Source organism: Ammospiza caudacuta, chromosome 5, assembly GCF_027887145.1.
Source record: "Ammospiza caudacuta isolate bAmmCau1 chromosome 5, bAmmCau1.pri, whole genome shotgun sequence".
Lineage (NCBI taxonomy): Eukaryota > Metazoa > Chordata > Aves > Passeriformes > Passerellidae > Ammospiza > Ammospiza caudacuta.
Window position 1 is genome coordinate 48253885 of NC_080597.1, and position 19713 is coordinate 48273597.

General features: G+C 39.8%; 1 protein-coding gene across 1 annotated transcript in view; it reads right to left on the reverse strand.

Moving 5' to 3' along the window:
* The window catches only part of ANO6 (anoctamin 6), a 71290-nt gene that overhangs the window by 43903 nt on the left and 7674 nt on the right, over positions 1-19713 (reverse strand). The window contains exon 2 of the mRNA XM_058804690.1: positions 460-536. Coding sequence (XP_058660673.1) covers positions 460-536 — 77 coding nt within the window. The remainder of the gene's footprint in view (positions 1-459; positions 537-19713) is intronic.

Genomic DNA, 19713 nt, shown 5'->3' on the forward strand with positions numbered 1-19713 from the left:
CAGGTCTTTTTTTTTTGTCTTGTCTGTTCAGTCTCTGGAGTAAGGAATTTCTTAGTGTCTCCAAGCTTTCTTAGAGCTTTCTTGGGTACGTGTGTTTATATGTAGGGTGTGTTCAGAAACATTTATTCTTGTACACACACACAGAAATCCTGTGCATTTGTGAACAAAACTACGTAGAGAGAGGAGGTGAATGTGTATGTATCAGTTTACAGTGAGTTTATATGGGTCACTAATAACTGAGTCCAGTGCCTGTGACAAGCTGTGCTTTCAGATCTGAGCCAATTACTTCAGGTGCCTTTAGGGAAATGGGGATTACAGCATTGCAGATTTAATCAAAAGATGAACTGCCTATGACGCAAATGCAAAGGAATGCTAGTCTTCTGGAAGAGCTACTGGACTGCTGCATACCTAAAGAGAGAATTTTACAGGTATTCACAGTTAAAGTAAACAGGTACCCACCCATTCAGGTGTGTGAAGGTTTTGCTGGTCCGGCACAGTTCCGTAAGTGGGAATAATCACCTGGTTCAGTTCCAAGACTAAAATTAAACATAAAAAATGAAAATGTGTTAGCATTTTTTGTGTTATGGCTTTTCATGGGTTTATAGTTTTAAAATTATTTTTTATTAATGCTTGGTGGAGAAGCCAGTTAATTGCACTTATTTAGTGTTTCAGAAATGGAACAATTGTGTGTCACACTTCAGTTACAATCAGCAGGTGGCAAGAAAATGAAACACCAGGATGACAAGGTAATGCTAGGAGAACATTTTGGCAGTGATGCATCCCTACAGTGATGCAAACAGCATCCCTTTGCTAGTATTTTACTAGTTATTTAGGGTTCCAGAAACTCCAGGGACATTGTAGCAGAAGTTTATTTTTCAATGAATAAAGGTGTCAGCACTGGCTCCAGCTGTGCCAATAACCCTAGCTCATACTGGCTGTACCTGTCAGGCAAGAACAAATAACAGTAGCAAAGAAGTCTTCACGAGGCTTGGAATGGGTGCTACACAGGTGTGATGCTGTAACATTCACTCAGTAACACATAACCTAAAAACACACATACAACTTCAGTGGGTATTGATGCCTCAGCTACTCCTCACCCATTCCATCAGAACTTGTTAAAAACGAACAACCTGGAAACTGAACTGGTTTCCTGATATTACAACATGAACTGAAAATGACTTTGTCAAATATGCTACTGCCTGAAGCCATTATCAAGCATACTGGGAATGCTGGCTACCAAATCAAGCCCCAGATAACACACAAATCCATCCTAATAAAACTACTGGAAATAAGGTGCAGAAGCTCTACAATTGCTGCAAGGTATTTGCAAGGTTTTGTTTCTTCACAACTATTTTTGTTTCTTAAGGAGAAGCCAGATAATATCCTGAGGCTGAAGATAACATTAAGTAGCTGAAGGGAGCAGGCTGCTTCCTGCCTATGCATGACAGGCAGATGGGGATCCCATCTGTTATTTTTAGATCCTTAAATCTGAGACATATCTTAGTTAAGTCTGTCCTGTGCTGAGGAAGGGCCATGGATAATGCAGGTACTTAAATGCCAGTGTTGTCTGGAAAGGATAGCCTCAACCTACCAAAAAAATACTATAATACTAAAAGAAGTTCTCCAGACTCTAAAACAATTAGCCTATAGTACTTTTAGAATAGCTCAACACCCATTAGATACAAACCCAGGAAAAACACAACTGATATGCCTGGTTATGTTTTGGTTTAGTTTAGCTTTTTTTTGTTTGGTTTTGGGGTTTTTTTTGGCTTAAAACCTTCATCGCTAAATGGCCACATTTTCAAGACATTTTAAGAAGCTTTTCTTTTTCACTGATGATGCTCATTTATACCAGCTGAAGATATGTCAAAACTCAGAACAATAGCACAACAAGATTACAAATCAACAGAACTCTCTCATGGCCTCCAAGCAAAAAATTCTTGTTTAAGTACCCCTTCATAGAGTTTGATAGGGACTCAGTTCCAGGTGGTGTTGTCAGTTTCCAGATCTCTGCTCTGGTGATAGTAAATGCTCCAGGGAGAAGACAAAAGCAAGTCAATTAATTTTTTCTGAAATATTAGAGCCATAACCCAAAGGTCTGTCCAGTTGAATAATCAAGGTCTGTGAGCTCTCAACAACATTAAAATGTTCAAAAACATTCCCAGAATTAAAAAAAAAAAAAAAAAAAAAGAGAGATGGAAAATGTGGAAAATGTGGACTAGTGCAGCATTCAAACGTCACATGGTGAGACAATACATTCAGACTCAGAAAACACAAGCACCTCTCAGCAGCTACTGAAAAATTGCTGAGCATGTGCATCATTGTGGTTTAATGGATTCAGCTTAGACTGGGGTGAGAAGGGAAATATATAATCTCAATGTCAGTGTAATGGACATCTCCCTGCATTTCCTTCATTCTTTATTCTCTGTGTGGACACAAAGATATCCGGATACAAAGTATTTCTGAACACCCACAGAAGAAAGAATGTTTCTGCCCACATGTAATGAATGGGCAGAGGGAAGCAGAAATATAAGCATCTTGTTTTGAAATATAAACAGCTGCTCTGAAACTCTGTGTGCCATTACACAAAACATGCAGGTGTTGACACAGACATGACAACTTCCAGCCACTGAACTGCAGAATCAGGAGTTAAAGTTGCCTTTTTGCTAAGTAACCACACCCCCATCACCAGTTCTGTCTAGAAAACCCTTCAGACAGAACTGAAGCTGGGAACATGGCATTCACAAGAATTCCAACTCTCCCAAACCCTGATGGATCTGGGGCTGGTCAGAAACATCTCTGTGAAATTTGTGAGTACAGTTTACCTCTGCATCAGGCTCTCTGTCCAGGATACCTTCCTCCTGATATGCTGAATGTCATGGAAACTTTAAAATTGGGTCTATATTTAACACCTTAACACATTTGTACTTGAAATAATACTCAAGGGAGTCCCTGGGTTATTGTCCCTAAGGAAGAACTTATGTAAAAGGGGCCTGCCACTCTCACCTCTCATGAGACAATAGCCAAGAACTTCTCTCAAGTTAATCACAGCTTAGCATTCATGTGAATCCAAAATTACAAAGCCTTGACACTACTTGAATGGGTACTTAGATAAGATTTGTTTTGACAGTGGTTTGCAAGGGCAGCTGTGCCAATTTGTGCAGTTTTTATCTGGAAGAGACCATTCTAGTCTCTCAGAAATACAAAAACAGTACTGCAAAACTCAGCTTTGCCAGAAAAAGGTGCACCCACACAAAGTAATTTTATACCCCCAAAATCACTTAATTTATTTCTCCTCCCTCCCCTCCAGCATTAGGGTAAAGTCAGTTTTAAGTATGGAAGGAAAAAAACCTGCAGCATAAAAGTTTGGTGCTAGACACTAAGAAAACCCTCCAACAGCAAGAACAGTAGAAGAGAGTGCCTGGGAAGGCAGGTGAGGTCATGTGAGGTCTTTAACATCAGAGATTATTTAGCAGAGATGAATTAAATACCCTGGAACAATTTAGGCCATGCTGAATCTGGCGTCACCTTTATGAGGTTGGCCTGGAGGAGCTTTCGAGGTCTCTCCCCAGCCCCAGCTTCCTCTAAGTCTGGTCCTAGTGCTCTCATAGTTATGTCTAAGGGCGGCTGTGCTCAGGTTTTATTCTAAAATAATAGTTCTTCTTACTGATATCTTCTTCAGAAATGTTACCACTCCTGTTAATATTTGAGTTACAGTACATCGAGGCTGGATGTTTGTGTTCTACCACCCAGCCAATTAAAGCAAAGGAGGTTCAAGGGAACAAAGAAATCTACTGGCTTTGTGCCAGCATACTCTGATTTTAATTGACAGATACATCAAATTCTGTCTTCAAGCAATCCAACAACATATGCTTTTGTCAGAACACTTAACCTAATTTCTTTCTATTGTAGACATAATTCTGAGTGTCTGCTCAATGATACCAGTTGGTCTTTGATCTAGTCCTCTCAAAAGATGCTGTTGTAAAAATTCTAAGTACTGAAAATGTGCAAACTGCTTTACAAGAACATCTCGGTGGTATTTGAGCTGCCAATTTGTCAGGGGTATTTCCAGCTGCCTGGAGACTGTTCTTCAATGCAGGACACTGAAGTGAGCTGTCACCACCTCACACCTTCCCTCAAATATGCCTATGCAGAAGGACTAAGTAGTCCATGTTAATCCCACACTACTTTTTTATAACCTGTGTGTATCCCTTCTTTTGGCCAGGCCATGGGAGATGAATCCTGCTGTTTATTCTACCAGTGATTTTTAAAATTAATTTTCTCTACAGCTTTGCTTTTTCACAGGTAAGCCAGAATTTCTGACTGGATTGAATAAAGACAAAAAATTCCTTGATAGCCAACGCAAAATTTCCAGTCTTTTCATTAGTTAATTGTTATTGACAGTGGATGGTTTTGTAAGTTCGGTGATTTCTCATTGCATAATTCAAATTTAAAGGCTTTAATGATCATTTCTACTAGCAATCTCTACCTATAGGTGAGAGGCTATGGCCTACTGATAATCATGGAAGATGATCTGCCTTTGTAAAACTATAAAGAAGAATTCAATATAAAGAAATAAATCTTTCCCTGGGGTCTGAATAGCAAAATAATGGAAGCTGTCCAAAGCACATGCAGTAGGGATGAAAGGATTTTTTGCATCTGTAAATTAAAGAGGACTGAGAATGAAAAAAAAGCAGTATCCAGAAGTGAAAAATGATGCTGTCCAAAAAAAATTAATGACAAGAAAACCACAAAAATGTTGGATAAACTGATGTTTGAAAAGACCACTGGGCTTGGCTTTGTAACAAGGACATTGTCAAATGTGCCTGAAGATGCCAATCTTTTTGTGACAAAGAAATTCTATGTATTTGTTATCACTGATTTCCTCTCAAATGAAAACAGTCAGAGGCAAAAAAGAGCTGCAGCACTCTTTTGGCTTGTAAATAACCTGCATGAACCCAAATTAGTAGGCACCAAATTATTCTGAGAGGTCAAGAAGATTTCACAACACTAAACTCATAGTGCCTGGTATCTAACAAGCCTGTGAGGCATTGTTAAGGACAAGATCTCAGCCCTGGCACTGAACATGGTACCTCATGAGCAACCAAGAATGCAAAGCCAGGAAGTGACCTCTGGAATGCCCAGGCTTTGCTGCTTTGCTATTGAGATCACATCACCTCTCACTTCCCACAGAGTTTTGGGAGAGTGATGACAGTCTCTCACAGAATTTTTAAACAGTCTAAATTCTCTTCTTACAGGGAGAAAAATAAGTTAATATAACACTGTGCTCTCCGAAGTACAAACCCAATGTGCTCAAGAACATCTGCTCAGCCCCTCAGTGGGACTTGCCTGCAGCATGGAGTTCCTGTTCCCAGAGAGGGAAGTTTACAGTGTGGTTACAGAAAATGAGATGTTGCAAAGCCAGGCCACAGTGCTGGGGCACAGCAACTGCTCTGCAGTACTGGTCAGAAATATCTCTGCACGCACAGAGCAGCAGGTGGGAATGCAGCAGGGCAGGAATGGGCAGCAGGCGTTTGCTGAAGGAGAACTGAGTAGATGGTATTTCAAACCCCCACTCAAGCTTCCTCACAGTCCTGTCCTCACACAGCCATGCCTGGAGCAACAACAGTCACTGCACACAGAAATGTGTGAACACTGTGTACACAATTGGACACGCTCAGGTCGCTCAGGCCTCAAATAGATTGCAAAGAAAATCAGTATAATAACAAAATACATCACTGACTGGAAAATATCAGGAAATATTTACATGCAATTTTTATCTGAATTGACACATTTCCTGACACATTTGACAGCACTATCACCACATTAGAAAAGAAAAAAAAAAGTGATTAGTAAAGTCTACGTGTTCTAATGAAAATCAAATGAAAAGATCATATCATGTTTGCCACAGTGAGGCTCAAATAACTGGATGGAGTCAGATTGTTCCCATCTGCTGGGATGAATAAGAAGATCCAAAGACTGTGGTCTTTGCCCAGATGCCGATTTTTCCTGACTAGTGGTTCTCTGGGCTATGATATTTCCTCCATGCACATATGAGAGCAGACATTATAAAAGTATCAATGGTTTCACCCCATCCCACCAAATACTACTGGCTTGCATCTAGTAGCATTCATTCTGCTAAGTTCTGTGATTAGAATATGTTTAAATTAGTTTCATTTCATACCTCATTGAAGAATGATTTGATAATTTCTTAGAAAGAAATTATTCAACAATGAATTGAAAGTCATGCTACTAAACCCCACATTCTTCACTTTCAGAAAAATTAAGTATTTGGAGAGAAATTAAATTATTTTTATATCAAACTATGCTTTATAACTTATCATTTACAGTTAATAAGAGATTTACAAGCTGCCTTCCATGTGAAAGTCTTGCTCACTTTGTGTCACCTGCAGCCTTACAGCATGTGAGAAACATGGTGACAATTAGTAATGTTAAAATGTAGTAATGCCAAAATGGCTTTCCAGCTGTCAATAAATTACATACTTTGTACACTTGCATAGAGCAGATCTGCAGGTATCATCAACCCAAAAACCTAATCTATGCCTCATAATGAGAAAAACATTGATTTTCATTTCAGAAGCCCGAGGAAACCTAATAATGAAGCTATAGATGCTGCTGGAGAACAAAGGAAGTGAAATGGCTGTCTTGGAAGATGATTCTTTCTTGTTTGAAAGACTATTCTTTCCATTAAGTTTTCTTCTTTTACAGCTGTGCAAACAAAGGATGGGGACATGTGGAATGACTTTAAAAAATAAATGCTCTTTCATGGCTAACCTAAACAGGAAAACATTAAGTTGGCTATATAATAGAGGCCATTGCAAGTCTGGGTCACTGTAGTTCACCAAAAATAATAAAGTAAATGGCAGGCAGTTATAAAACCAAGAAATGTGACTTTGTGGAAATGATTCTGCTGATAGTAGTACCTAAATATTTAAGAGATACTGAATTGCAAAGTTTAGGGGGCTCAGTAATTGTAAAACAGTTCTTATGTGTTCAGAACTCAAAGAGGGCCAATTGCCCAAAATCTGCGGCAAAAATCCTAAAACATTTCAGTGAGATCTGGACTAGCCCCAGCCTCAGTTTCAGAAACAAAACACTGGGCTAATTATGTTTTAGTTACAATTCTGTGATTTCAGAGTAATCTGCTGAAAAGCCAGTGTTGGCTCCTGTTTCTCACTGCTGCAGTGCATGCCAGAACCAACCTGGCTTCATCCAGTATCCACATCCAACTCCAGCTGACCGTAAATCACTGCAGAAATTCAGCTGCTAATTATAATATTCCACATGGTTTTTCTCAAGCTAAACAGTTTACTCACGTTCAGTTGGAATGGCTGTCAGAAAGAATTATTTTGGCTCTCATCTGTCAATAGGCAATTTAAAGATAAACAGCCTTTGGTTTTAGAATGTATTAGCATGTCTACCTGCTATAATTTTAAACAATATTTGGTATGCTTTTCAGTGTAAACTGATTGTATGCATGGCAAACACATGGCTTGCTTTGTCAAAGTAATGGAATACAGTGATTAAGTCAGTAGGCACCAGGCTGATATACTTTTCAGGCATTAATATCAAGTCAGACTATGGGCTTGAATCATTTTCTCTTCTCCACATATATTTTTTTATAATTGAGTAAGTAACTTAAATATATTAAAATGATGAAACAAACAAGCCTTCTTAAAATTTTCAATTAAGGGATGCTGTGGTTTAATTATATATGGAATCAGGTAGAAAACTACTGTAATGTTGACTGCCAAATGAGCCTGTTTCATGATTGATTCTGTCACACTCCTACAAACTGAGGCATACTTAATGCATATGTATTTCATTTCTTTCATTTTTAACAATAATGAAAACATTATAATTCTTACTGTCAAAAATGTAGGTTCATAGTTTCTAGAGCAGACAAAAAGAATGACCTCAGTCACATTAAGAACATAAGGCACAAGGGATCAGCTGGGTCACTGAATTCAGCACCAGCTTACAGACAACTTTGACTTTTAGCTCTGTTAGAAAGTTCTGAGAGAAAAATTTCTTGACTTGGAATAATCTCTTTTAGCCTGAAAAAGGGATCAAGAAGAACTGGCTGCATTTTTTTTCCTGTTGCAGTAAATAAAATCCAGGTTGCAAAGGGTGAGATAGACAAATTTTAAGAACCCAAAGGGCATTAGGACAGATTTGCAGAACATAGTAGGCATTTAAAGTTACAGATAAATTCTTGCTGATGTATTCCAAAATGCCCAAGCAGATTGAGAGTTTTTAAGCCAAATTGTATCAATCATAGCATATGGCCCTTAATGACCAGAATGAATCAATTTCATTAATTGATACACCAATTTCATTATTATAATGAAATGAAATTACTAATATTTCTCTTGCTTAATAAATTATTTTAAATGCAAAATGTTTCATAAATGTACTTTTAAAAAAGTATACTGCATCTTTAAGTCAACTAATAAACATATTTTTCTCTATGGTATATTAACTCTACTTACCAACAAGATGCATCTATATACAAGTTTAGAGCAAATAGGAATTATCTAGTAGATTAGAAAGAAATTATTCATCAACAAGTGGAAAATCAAAGAAAGTGAGCATTGAGCCATATACTTGCTGAAATTAATGTGTGTCTATGGAATTAAAGAAGAGATGTAGGCCCCTAAAGCAGGACTTGGGAGAAATCAAAACATTCAATTCCAGAAGTACAAACTGAAATAATCATTTTGCAACTGCTGGCTAACAGGAATTTCCTGCCTTACTGTCAGGTTGCCAGGAAATTGCTATACCCAGACTGGGTACAGCCCCTGTGGTGCCCTCGGAAATGTCATTACACAGTAGAACACAAGGGGTTTACTGCCTTAGCTTCTTTACCAATAAACAAGAAAAACTTCTTTTTCTAAGAGAGCCATTAAAATAAAAATTCAGGTTGCTCCATATTACAACCCATGAATTAAATCAGTAACTACAATCATTCCTCTTTGGTTAATGTGGCTCTAATGGCTTTCAGGGTTCTTCTGAAAAAGAAAATTATAGAGAGATGTGGCAAGCAAGCAGATCAATAAGACTCCAAACTCAAACTCATGAACACTGAAATAGTTCTGGTTCAAGACTCTTTGTCATTGCAGATCCTCATTCTAAAGACACAAAGGAAAGGACTGGATAGACACAAAGGAAAGGACTGGATCCTGGTTTTTCTGTTTCAGAATTTTTTGTGACTACAAAAAAGGTAAAAGGTACAGTGTAATACCACTTGATCTAGCCCAGGAGATGTAAGCAGATTTTAAGGCAAAGAAAATAATTTTTCAGTATAAACCCCAAAATTTTTTCTCCAGGACCCTACCTTCTTTTGTATACAAGATGGGGCTGCAATGACGATGACTCCAGGTTTGGCTAAGTAAAACTTGTCTGTCTAGAACTTTGAGTAATTTTTGTAAAAGCCAGATAGCATATAGGGCTGTTGGAAGATTGAAAGAAGAAAGATTATCTCCTTGTCAAAGAATTTGCATACAGCCGCAGAGAAGGGGCCTGTGTCCCTGCGTCAGGATGTGATACACGTGGTGCTGAGCAAGCTGCTCAAACAAGGTTTGGCCCAGAGTTTTCAAGCCAGCTGCCCAGGGTGGTGCTGCCAGGGAGCTCAGCACTTCTACAGCACAGCTGGGCGCTTGTCACTGAGAGAGACCATTTACAACAGCATGTAGTGACCAGGGGGAATGGCTTACAACTGAAAGAGAGAGTGCTTAGATCACATTCTAGAAAAAATCCTCTGCTGTGGAGGTGGTGAGGCACTGGAACAGGTTCCCCAGAGAAGCTGTGGATGTCCCATCCCTGGTTGTGTCTGAGGCCAAGATGGATGGAGCTCTGAGCGACCTGGTCCAGTGGAAGATATCCGTTCCCATGGCAGAGGGGTTGGAACAAGATGATCTTTAAGGTTCTTTCCAACCTAAACTGTTCTATGATGGTTCTATGATGAAGTGTGGTATGGTATTTATAATAGCAAAAGTGGAAAATGCTCTTGTTTCTGAAAAATGTGTCCCAAAGCTTTTGGCATTGGTGAACATTTTTAGACAACTTTTTAAGAAGAGCAGGGAGTTTATAAACTATAAACACAGAATGGGATTAAGATCTGACTGTACAAAAGTGGTTAAAAATTAATTATTTTCTTGTGGCCCTGCAGAAGATGCATTCCTGCCATTGCAACTGCACTGGATTCCTGCCAGTGCAATCTGGATCTCTCTGTTCAGCATCTTGTGCTTGCACAATCCATTCAGATGTGTTTTACCTTCCCCACATCTTAGTAATCACTTCAGCATCCTACATTCCTGTGAAAAGAGCCTGAAACTCCATGACTCCCTAAAAACAGGAGTTTTAGGCAACCTGACGCTGACATCCCTGTTGGATATAGCGTTCAGGTGTGGCAAAAGCACCATAGAAACACAGAGGATGAAAAAATGAAAATGTTCTGTGCAATGCTTGGATAATTTGAGTTAAACAAGATATGGAGCCATGCTGTTTATGAGGAAGATAAAAAGAAATCTGCAATTGCTACCAGTTTACTAAATGAGGCAATGGACTTAAGAGGAAAAAAAGAACAATGATTGTGTACATAAACACTGTAACTTGCATTTAAACAAATGGCAGGGAAATGGAAGTTGTCTGGGCAATACTAATGCTGACACTGCCTAACTTCTAAGTGCTTGACTTCATAGCCTTAATGTTAACATTTTTTAGTCATAATATATTATTAGCTGCAACCAATTAGGGATGCTATGGCTCCTGCCGGTAACTGGTAAAATTTGCATTTAAATACGGAGAAAGATTACTACTGGCTATACTGTATAATTTAATTATACAGTCAGTTTAGAAATGAAATTATATCTGAAGCATTTGAGTGATTCCCTTGAGCAGAAATGATGTAATAATTATTGCTGCAATTGGCATGAGGAAACTTTGCTGAAAGTCTAGAATTTCACCTAATCAGGCAATTTGATTAGTGGTCCATACGCAGCAGCACTCTGTGCTGCTGCAGAGTAATCTCAAAATGCACTGCAAGAAAAGTAATCACAGTAACTATGGACACTTTTTCTCACGGATCAAATTTATTAAGTTTCAAAAGTCAGTTCAGAATAATGTAATTAGTGTAAATTCAATACCATGATGGAAAAACCCACAACCAACCAAATATGGTTGGTTTAGCTCATTACAATCACCATGAATAAAAATTCTGGTTTCTGCTGAAAATTCTATTTGTGATGCCCAGTAACTGCAGCTGGTAAGGTCTGACAGCTTCGTGCCAGACAGAAGATCATATACCACAGACCCTGTGGCTTTGAAGACACAGAGGTTTCTAAGTTCCTTTCTGGGAAAAGAGGCATTAACAAGAAGGATGCATGTGTGCACACAGCTTTCTAATAAAAGTAGTGTGGGCAGTCTGATGGAAAATAAGAATACGCTCCTTCTGCCTGGCATTGAAAAGTCCACTCTTCAACTAAAACTAAAAAATAAATGCATATGAAAATACCAACTCAACAAATTTATACACAAATACATTCAAAAAACACAAAGGCAATAAAAGCAAGTTCTAGAGACAGCACAAATTTTTTTCCCTGGACTTTGAAAATACAGAAATAGAAGGATGTAAGATCCCAACAGCATTACAGTCTCGTAACAAGACAAGGATGGAAAAAATTAAGTATATTTCTCTGGAGAGAGAATGGCACGCTGAAGACCCTGGTCATTTTAGTCACTGGTGAAGAGCCCCCAGGTTTAGGTGACTGAATGGACAGATCAACCACTGCACATTCACAGGCCAAGCCCTGAGCTTAGGCAGGGTTGACAATTAGCTTTCTAAAGTGATGCCACCATCAAGCCCTGCCTTTGGCTGCAATCAGCCTCTTGTTGGGATGGGTGCTCTGTCATCTGGTTTGTAAGCCCAACTGCTGGCTTGTCCTTTCTGTCAGATGATGTCACACTACTGCCTCGTGGTCATTCAGCTGCAGGGCTTACTGCTAGCTCCTGGCCCTTGTCCTTGGGCAGAATGCCTGCTCCCAGACCCCAGCTTTATTTCACAGGAGTCATTGGCCTGCATCTTGCCTCCTGTGCAGCTCTTACTGCCCCTTTTCACCAGCCAGTGAACACTCAGGCTGTTCCCATGTTTTACACAAGGTCAGTGGTACACCCAGCCCAGCCTCCAGGCCCCAAGAGAATCCAGTGGTGCTTTGGGTCAGAACCACCATTCAGGGTCCCAAAGTGTAAAATGAGGGCACAGAGGCAGGGAACCTCCCACATACAGAATCAGACAGAAGTAGTACATTTTTTTAGATCATAAATGCTTTTGAGCCTGCAGCTGCTTCTTGCACGTCTTGGCTCTGGGGTGAGAGAGGAGCAGCAGGTTTCTAATCACCTATCCATGAATGGCACATTAGAAATATTCCCAGATATATTACACAGTACTACAAGCTCTGAGATGCCAAAGATACCTGAGAAAATATAAGAACAGTGCTGACCATGGGACAGGAGAGCTTTTTGATTGCTTGACGTGCAACAATGTTAATAAAGAATAAGGTATCTAGCTGAAGTGCTTACGAGCAACCCAAATAGAAGGATTAATACCTGGCTGGAGTTGTACTTCAGACTTCAGTATGGTCACCCACCACCATTGTGAACAAGCCTCTCAGAGTAGGAGCAGCAGGACAGCTTTAGACCCAGCAGAGTAAGCACACGATAGTCTGGCATAAAGTGCCATTTCTAAATTTCTCTAGCAATTGCTGCTCCTTCACAGAAAATTAGCCATCCTAGATTGAGTAAATTCTCTCTATCAGTAAAGAATACTCATTAATTTAAAAATACAAATCTCCTTTTACTTAGCACAGAGAATAAAAATGTGTATTTTGACAGTGTATCTGAGGAGGGAGCTAACAGAGCTCAGGACTATACTGTAATGATCCTGATGAAAAATTACTAGCATCAAATCTTAGATACTGTTCAACTATAACAAAACCAAGCAGCAAGAATAATAAGGAGGAAAAAGCCAAACCCTTCCTTTACTCCTATCTCACCTACACCATAGTGTAATTCCATGAAATTTTTTAAAAAGCCCACAGAAGAGGAAATGCATGCAAGCAGGGAGAGACATTTTACTTTGGTGTCTAGAAAAGAATTGTAAAGAATTGTAAAGAATCCTGCTAAACTGTTTTACGATGTGATGAACATACCAGATGGCAGTAACACAGGAACAGCCACAGGGCTTGCTCATTTTGTACAACATTACAGATCTCCATCAGAGAGACCAGTGCTGAGAGACCCAGCGATGGCCCTCGCCACAAACTCATTTCCACTGAGATTCTAATCCATTTCTTCAAAACTGTGGAAGGGAGAAAATGTAAAAAATCAGTTTTGCAATGAAATAAAACCAAAATCCAACCAGCAGCCTCTAGAGAGTTGTTTTTCATTTAAGCTGAGTTTAGAATGCTTATGCATCTCGTTACTACAGTAGGGAAAATGCAAGTGTGATGGGCTGTTAGGAGGTTAGTCATTATCCCTTATACGGGGATAATATATATGCTGAGATTTGTTCTGTTTTTGAAAAGGCTTTACTGCAGATTCCATTTTTTGTGTCAAAGGTAAGAAAAATGACCTTTTAAAATGTGTGGATCCAGCTCCTAGACTGCAAGACTAGGAAGGTTCTAGTCATCCAGTGATCCCTGCAAGGTCATCCAGTCTGGTCCCTGAACACAAACCAGGGGATTTTACCTCCAGATTTTAATTTAGTTTAGTATCACCAAACTGGAGAAAAACAGAAACATGAAATCATGGAATGACTCCTCTATCCCTGCTTGCTCCAGGCTGGCACTTCAGCTGTGCAGTTTGGACCTGAAGAATATCCTATGCCACTTGTAAGTGACATTTCTCTTCTGCATGAGCCAGATCTGGTCATATGGACTCAAACCTGGCATTCTGAATGCCAAGAGAATGACTGGCCCTAAAGCTGGCACAAGAAAACAGCAAAGAAGATTGTGATGGATATGGAAAAGAACAGAAAGACTCATCATGAAAGCAAACAGGATTTCTCTAATGTTTATTTTTGCATGCAAGGTGCTCCTAAGGAACATTCTGATGAGACAAATGGTTAATGGGTTTGGTTGGTGAACTACACACAGTGAGAGATGCAGAAGCTCTTCTGATGGACACATTTGATCTTAGAGCACAGGATAAACATCTATCCCCAATGCATTTAATTAAACTCTCCTACATTCTGAAGAAACAAATGAAAATATAGCAACCAAACCACAAATGATAAATGGAGTATTATTATTATTTATGTTTTCATAATGAAAAATGTTGGAAAATAAACAACTGAAAAAACCCCACACTGAAAAACACCTACTGAACAGCTACCCCCAGGCTCTGAGGACTAAGACTGCAACATTTACACACTTAGATAACTACATAGACTCTGCTGGATCCACTCATCTCAAAAGAATAATTTTCATGTTTGACTTGTAATCCTTCCCTACATGGACTGGAACATAGAAAGAAGCAGCAGCCTGCTACCTCAGAAGTTTAGGCTGTTGTGTGAGAACTACAGGAGCAGGCTGCAGGTAATCCTGTAAAAATCAGTATTCCTACCACAGCCTGAGACAAGTACATGGAATGGTGGCAGTGTAACAGCTATCAAAAGGTTGAGTCCAAATTTGAGCCCAAACTCCATAAAATATCATTGGTTTTATGTTTTCTTTCCCTGAGTAATTCCAGTAGAGTTAGTGACATCTTATCTAAAGCAGCTGCTAAAACACAGTACTGCTGATACTTTAAGAAGTAGAAAGGATGAAACCAAGAAGCAGCACAAGCTGTTTACTGTTTCTGTGTGAACACTCTCCCTCCCCTACGTCTCATGCATGCCCAGAACCATGGTACACATGCACATACTCTGGAGGCTGACTCGCTGTAGGACTGTCACAGCTTTGGAGAGGACTGTTGAGTTTGGCCTCCGGTCAAAAGTCTGATAAGCTGCTTTTATACCTCCTCCAGGGCTGAGGGTCCCCAAGGGCCTTCTTGAATTAGAAGGTCTTTTCTTCATTGCTTAAAACAATGTGGTTCATTTTTGTTTGCTTGTTTTTATCCCAGATCAACTAAAAAATCTGTCCTGAAGCAGGAAATACAAAGAAGACAAGCTACTTCTGCTTTTGTCATGAGACAAATTTGCCAAGATCAACCTCAACCATACTGTCAAAAACACTACCCCTTTACAGAGGGAACTAGCATACCCTGCCTTCCTTGTGTTTTCCAGGAGGGCAGCCCTCCCACAGCAGTTGCCCCAAGCTCCAAACATAGCAGCCAAGCTATGGATTTTTAGCAGCCAAGCTGAGCCCTTGGTGTTCCTCACCAATGCCAAATCTCCAGGCAGCAGCTATGGAGACTTTTCACTGGGAGCTGACATAATTGATACAATTGTAATTGCAGATGGCTGTTTGGTCAGCCTTCAATGCCTGTGGATCAATGAACTATCTAATTAGAAATCTTGAGTTAGATTTATAAAATTATACCCACTGCTGTTAAATTTGCATGTCTCAAAGGAGATATATTTGAATTTCTGTAACGAGATGCTCAGCATGTTTGCTTTAAAGTATTTCCCACACTCTAATGTTAGACAGTGTGTTTATAGAAAGGTCCCAAAAAGATACTTTCAATTACTTTAAAAACAGTGAAAATAAGTCAAAATCTAGATGTACTTTTTAGCTTGTATGTTGGTGCAAAGACTCTGCCTGCAAGCATTCTTGGTGTTGGACCCAGAGTTTAGAAACAAACTGTACTTTTGCTTCCTAATGAGTAAATTGTAGTTTTAACAATTAAAGGACTCCCCAGATTTTACTGTGGTGACCAGTGACAGGACCCAAGGGAATGGCCTGAAGTTATTGTCAGGGGAGGTTTAGGCTGGATATTAGAAAAAGGTTCTTCACCCAGAGGGCGGCTGGGCACTGGAACAGGCTCTGCAGGGAAGTGGGCAAGCACCAAGGTTGGCAGGGTCCATTTCAACCATGCTCTCAGGCACATGGTGGGATTCTTGGGGCTGTCCTGCCTGGAGCTAATAATAATCCTTGTGGATCCCTTCCAAATCAGCTTATTCTGTGATTCTGTGAAAGATGAACTTTGCTTTTCTCGTAAACTCCAATAAACTTACAAAAACATCTGGAGCTCTCCTTGGCTGGACTGCATTGCCCTTGAAGTTTTCTCTCTCCTTACTTGGTTATCAGCAAGGAAAAAGTTAAAAAATATATTCCAGCATTGATTCTTCTATTCTTCAGGTCATTAAAAAAAAATTTATTACATGTTTAAGCCTTACCAAATATTGTAGGAGCAATTGCTGGGTTGTGTCTTAAGTACTACCATCATTTTATAGATTAAATTGTGCTTTAGTGCAAAATTCCTTCTTGTATTTTATAGACAGCAGAATGAATAAATGAATTTAATTATTTTTCCTAGAATAAATCAGCATATATGGAGATGATGAAATATTTAATAGAGATATTACCTCGATTAGGGAATAATTCTGCTTTTGCAACATTGTTTACAAAAATGATGCTATTCCCACTCTAGTCAAAGGGACTGCTCACAAGGGTAAAGTGTGCCTTGCTTGACCTCATCCTTATTCATTAATGCCTGTAAAAACTCCATTAGACCACTTACAGAAAAAAACACAGAAAAAGAATACCAATAATCTTACTAATATTGCACACAAACTAATAAAACTCTCTGGCACTGCTAGAGCCCTCTGGATTATCATCTCAGCCTTCTTATTATCTCTAACTGCGGTGCCAAACCTGCAGCAGTGGAAATTTTTTGCAAATAACTAAGAGTATAAAGATAGTAATTTTTTTCCTGCTAATTTATCCTCATTTTAATCAGATAAATTACTGATGAACACATTTCAATTTTTGCTATATATTAAAAAATACATTAAAATGGCACAGATGAATTATTTCAATTCACTGCAGCCACAGCTATATTATCTTAGTCCCTTCTGCAGTTTATTTGCCTGATGAACTCAATTGGAAGAATCTTTATGCCACTGCTTAATAAGTTCCTGACCAGACAAATAGGTGAATATAATTACGGAATCATAGAATCACAGAATGGCTTGGGTTGGCAGGAACCTTAAAAGCCATCTAGTTCCCAACCTCCCTGCCACGGACAGGGACACATTCCACTGGACCGGGTGCTCAGAGTTCCATCCAGCCTGGCCCTGCTCACTCCCAGGCATGTGGCACTCACAGCTCCTCTGGGGAGCCCCAGTGCCTCAGCACCCACAGCAAACAATTGCTCCTTAACAGCTGCACTGGCCAGCCCTCCCCAGTGAATACTGCCAGCAGTTCTTCCTCTTTCACTTTCAATTGCTTTCTGTCTTTCTCACTCTGTACCCAGAACTCACATGTTTCGTCTTCACTTCTATTTCCTCATTCTTTTCATGACTTCAACACTTTTTATTTTATGAGAGCCTTCAGGTAAGACCCTGCTTTGTGCTACTTGAGTCTCTCCACTGATCTAAGCTCAAGTCTGGTGCTTTTCTCAGGCTTTCTTGAATCACAGTAACAGACCACAGCTTCTCCATAGGCTGTTTGGTCATGGCTCTTAACTCCTCCACTGTGTTAGCACATCCTTGGATTACTAATATCAGTTGCGAGCATCTTTAGCAGGATTGCTACACCACCAAAATTTAACAATCACTTCTCATTCTTTCCAACCTGATCTGCAGCCCAGATGACATTTTTGAGTTACTATTCCTCCCACAAAGGAAGGAAAGAATCCACGATATTTCACCCACTGAAAAGTCACTAATCTCATCCCCTTCTCCTGACACAAGTCCATTAGTATCACCACACCATAGGAGGTGCAGGGTATCTCAACAAAAGCTCTTCCTGCTCCCACTCTTCCTAGACAGTGAAGATTCCTTAACTGACTGCAATTTCCCAAACTAGTAGAGGGACAGCTCAAGAGTCTCTGCTGCAGCCATGGAAAAAGAGCCAAAAGCTTTCGGGCTTAAGAGAAGGCTCTGGGGAAACCTTATTGTGTCATTTTAGGACAAACTGGGGGCATATAAGCAAGATGGGGACAGATTTTTTATCAGGGCCTTTAGAGACAGGACAATGGGTGATGGTTTTAGGCTAACAGAGGGTAAACTCAGTCTACCTATAAGGACCAAGTTTTAACAATGAGGTTGGTGACACACTGGAACAGGTTGCCCAGAGGTGGTTGATGTCCCATCCCTGGAAACATTAAAGGCCAGACTGGATGGGGCCCTGAGCAACCAGATCTGGTTGAAGATGGGGCTCACAGCAGTGGGGCTGGACTAGATGAGTTTTAAAGGTCCTTCCAACCCAAACCATTCTGTGGTTCCGTGATCTATCTCCACCCATGCTGGAAGCCTGCAGGACAGGCACACACCAGAGGAACTCAAGTTTTCCAGGCATTTATCCTGCTGCACCAGCTGGTCTCAAGCAGCACTGAACACACAAGAGGTAGTAGCTGTTTCCTACAGTAGAGCACTGCTGCTCAGCTCATTCTGATGACTGTAATGTAAGCAGTCTCTTATGCAAATATTTAATGTCCGATAATAAATCATATCTAAAAAATGCTGGAGAACCTGACTAACCAGATTAATGGGGCCAGATGAATTCCATCTACAAAAAAAAAAAAAAAAAACAAAAGGAAGGGAAACAGTAAAAGCAAAGAAAAATCTGCTGTTGGTGGCAGTTCTTACAAAACTTTAATTTTCAGTTGTGTCAAAATGATGTTGATGAATAGTGGTTTAGTTGGAAATTATTTTAATTGTATTTAATGTAAAAACTAAACTGAAGTGCCTTTACACTAATTGAAGTGCCTTTACATTCTGAAACTAAGCTGCTGTTTCTACCACATGAGTCACAAAAACAATGAAAAGAATGTTTATGGTCCAGCGGACTTGCAACTAAACTTCTTAAAGTTCAGTTTGCAATTTAATATATTTTAATAATTTTCCAGTTTGAATCTGGCACTCATTAAGGATGCCTCAGAAGCTCACTTCTCAAGTCCCTGCAGGGAACCCTGTCTATATATCTACTGCTGTTATCAAATACTTGAGAATGGGGCAGGTAAGAAGAGAGTAATTCCATCAAATTAAGCAAAAATGTATTTCAGATGGCTGTGTATTCCCTTGGGATACAATCAAGGGAATTGATTGTCTTCTGTCACAAAGCCTTCAGAGAGATGTGGGATGCCTGAGTAAATTGTGAGGGGTGGAAAAGACAATAGATCTATGCTTAGATACTTGCATTCTTAGACTGACTACCAAAACCCATCCATTGTTTGGTGGCAGTGCACATGACTGCCAGTTTTCATTTGCCACAGACAGCAGCAATAAGAAGATAAAGTGTGCAGTGTCCTTCCCTGCAGCTTTGCATTCCTACCACACTGGCACTGAGACTCCCCAGTGAAATACAGGGCTAGAGTGCCAAGGAGACCTGGGCTGCTGCTGTGGGCTGGCTGGGGGTGGGAATACTTTCTGTAGCCAAACCAGTTTGTGCTGCTTCACTCGTTTGTGACATTACAGCCTCCAGTTTTCACTTCAGCTTCCAGATCCATCAGACTGGAACCAGAACACCAGACAGCAGCAATTCCTGAGCAGTCTCTCCTCACAGCCAATGCAGCAGATTAACTCACTCT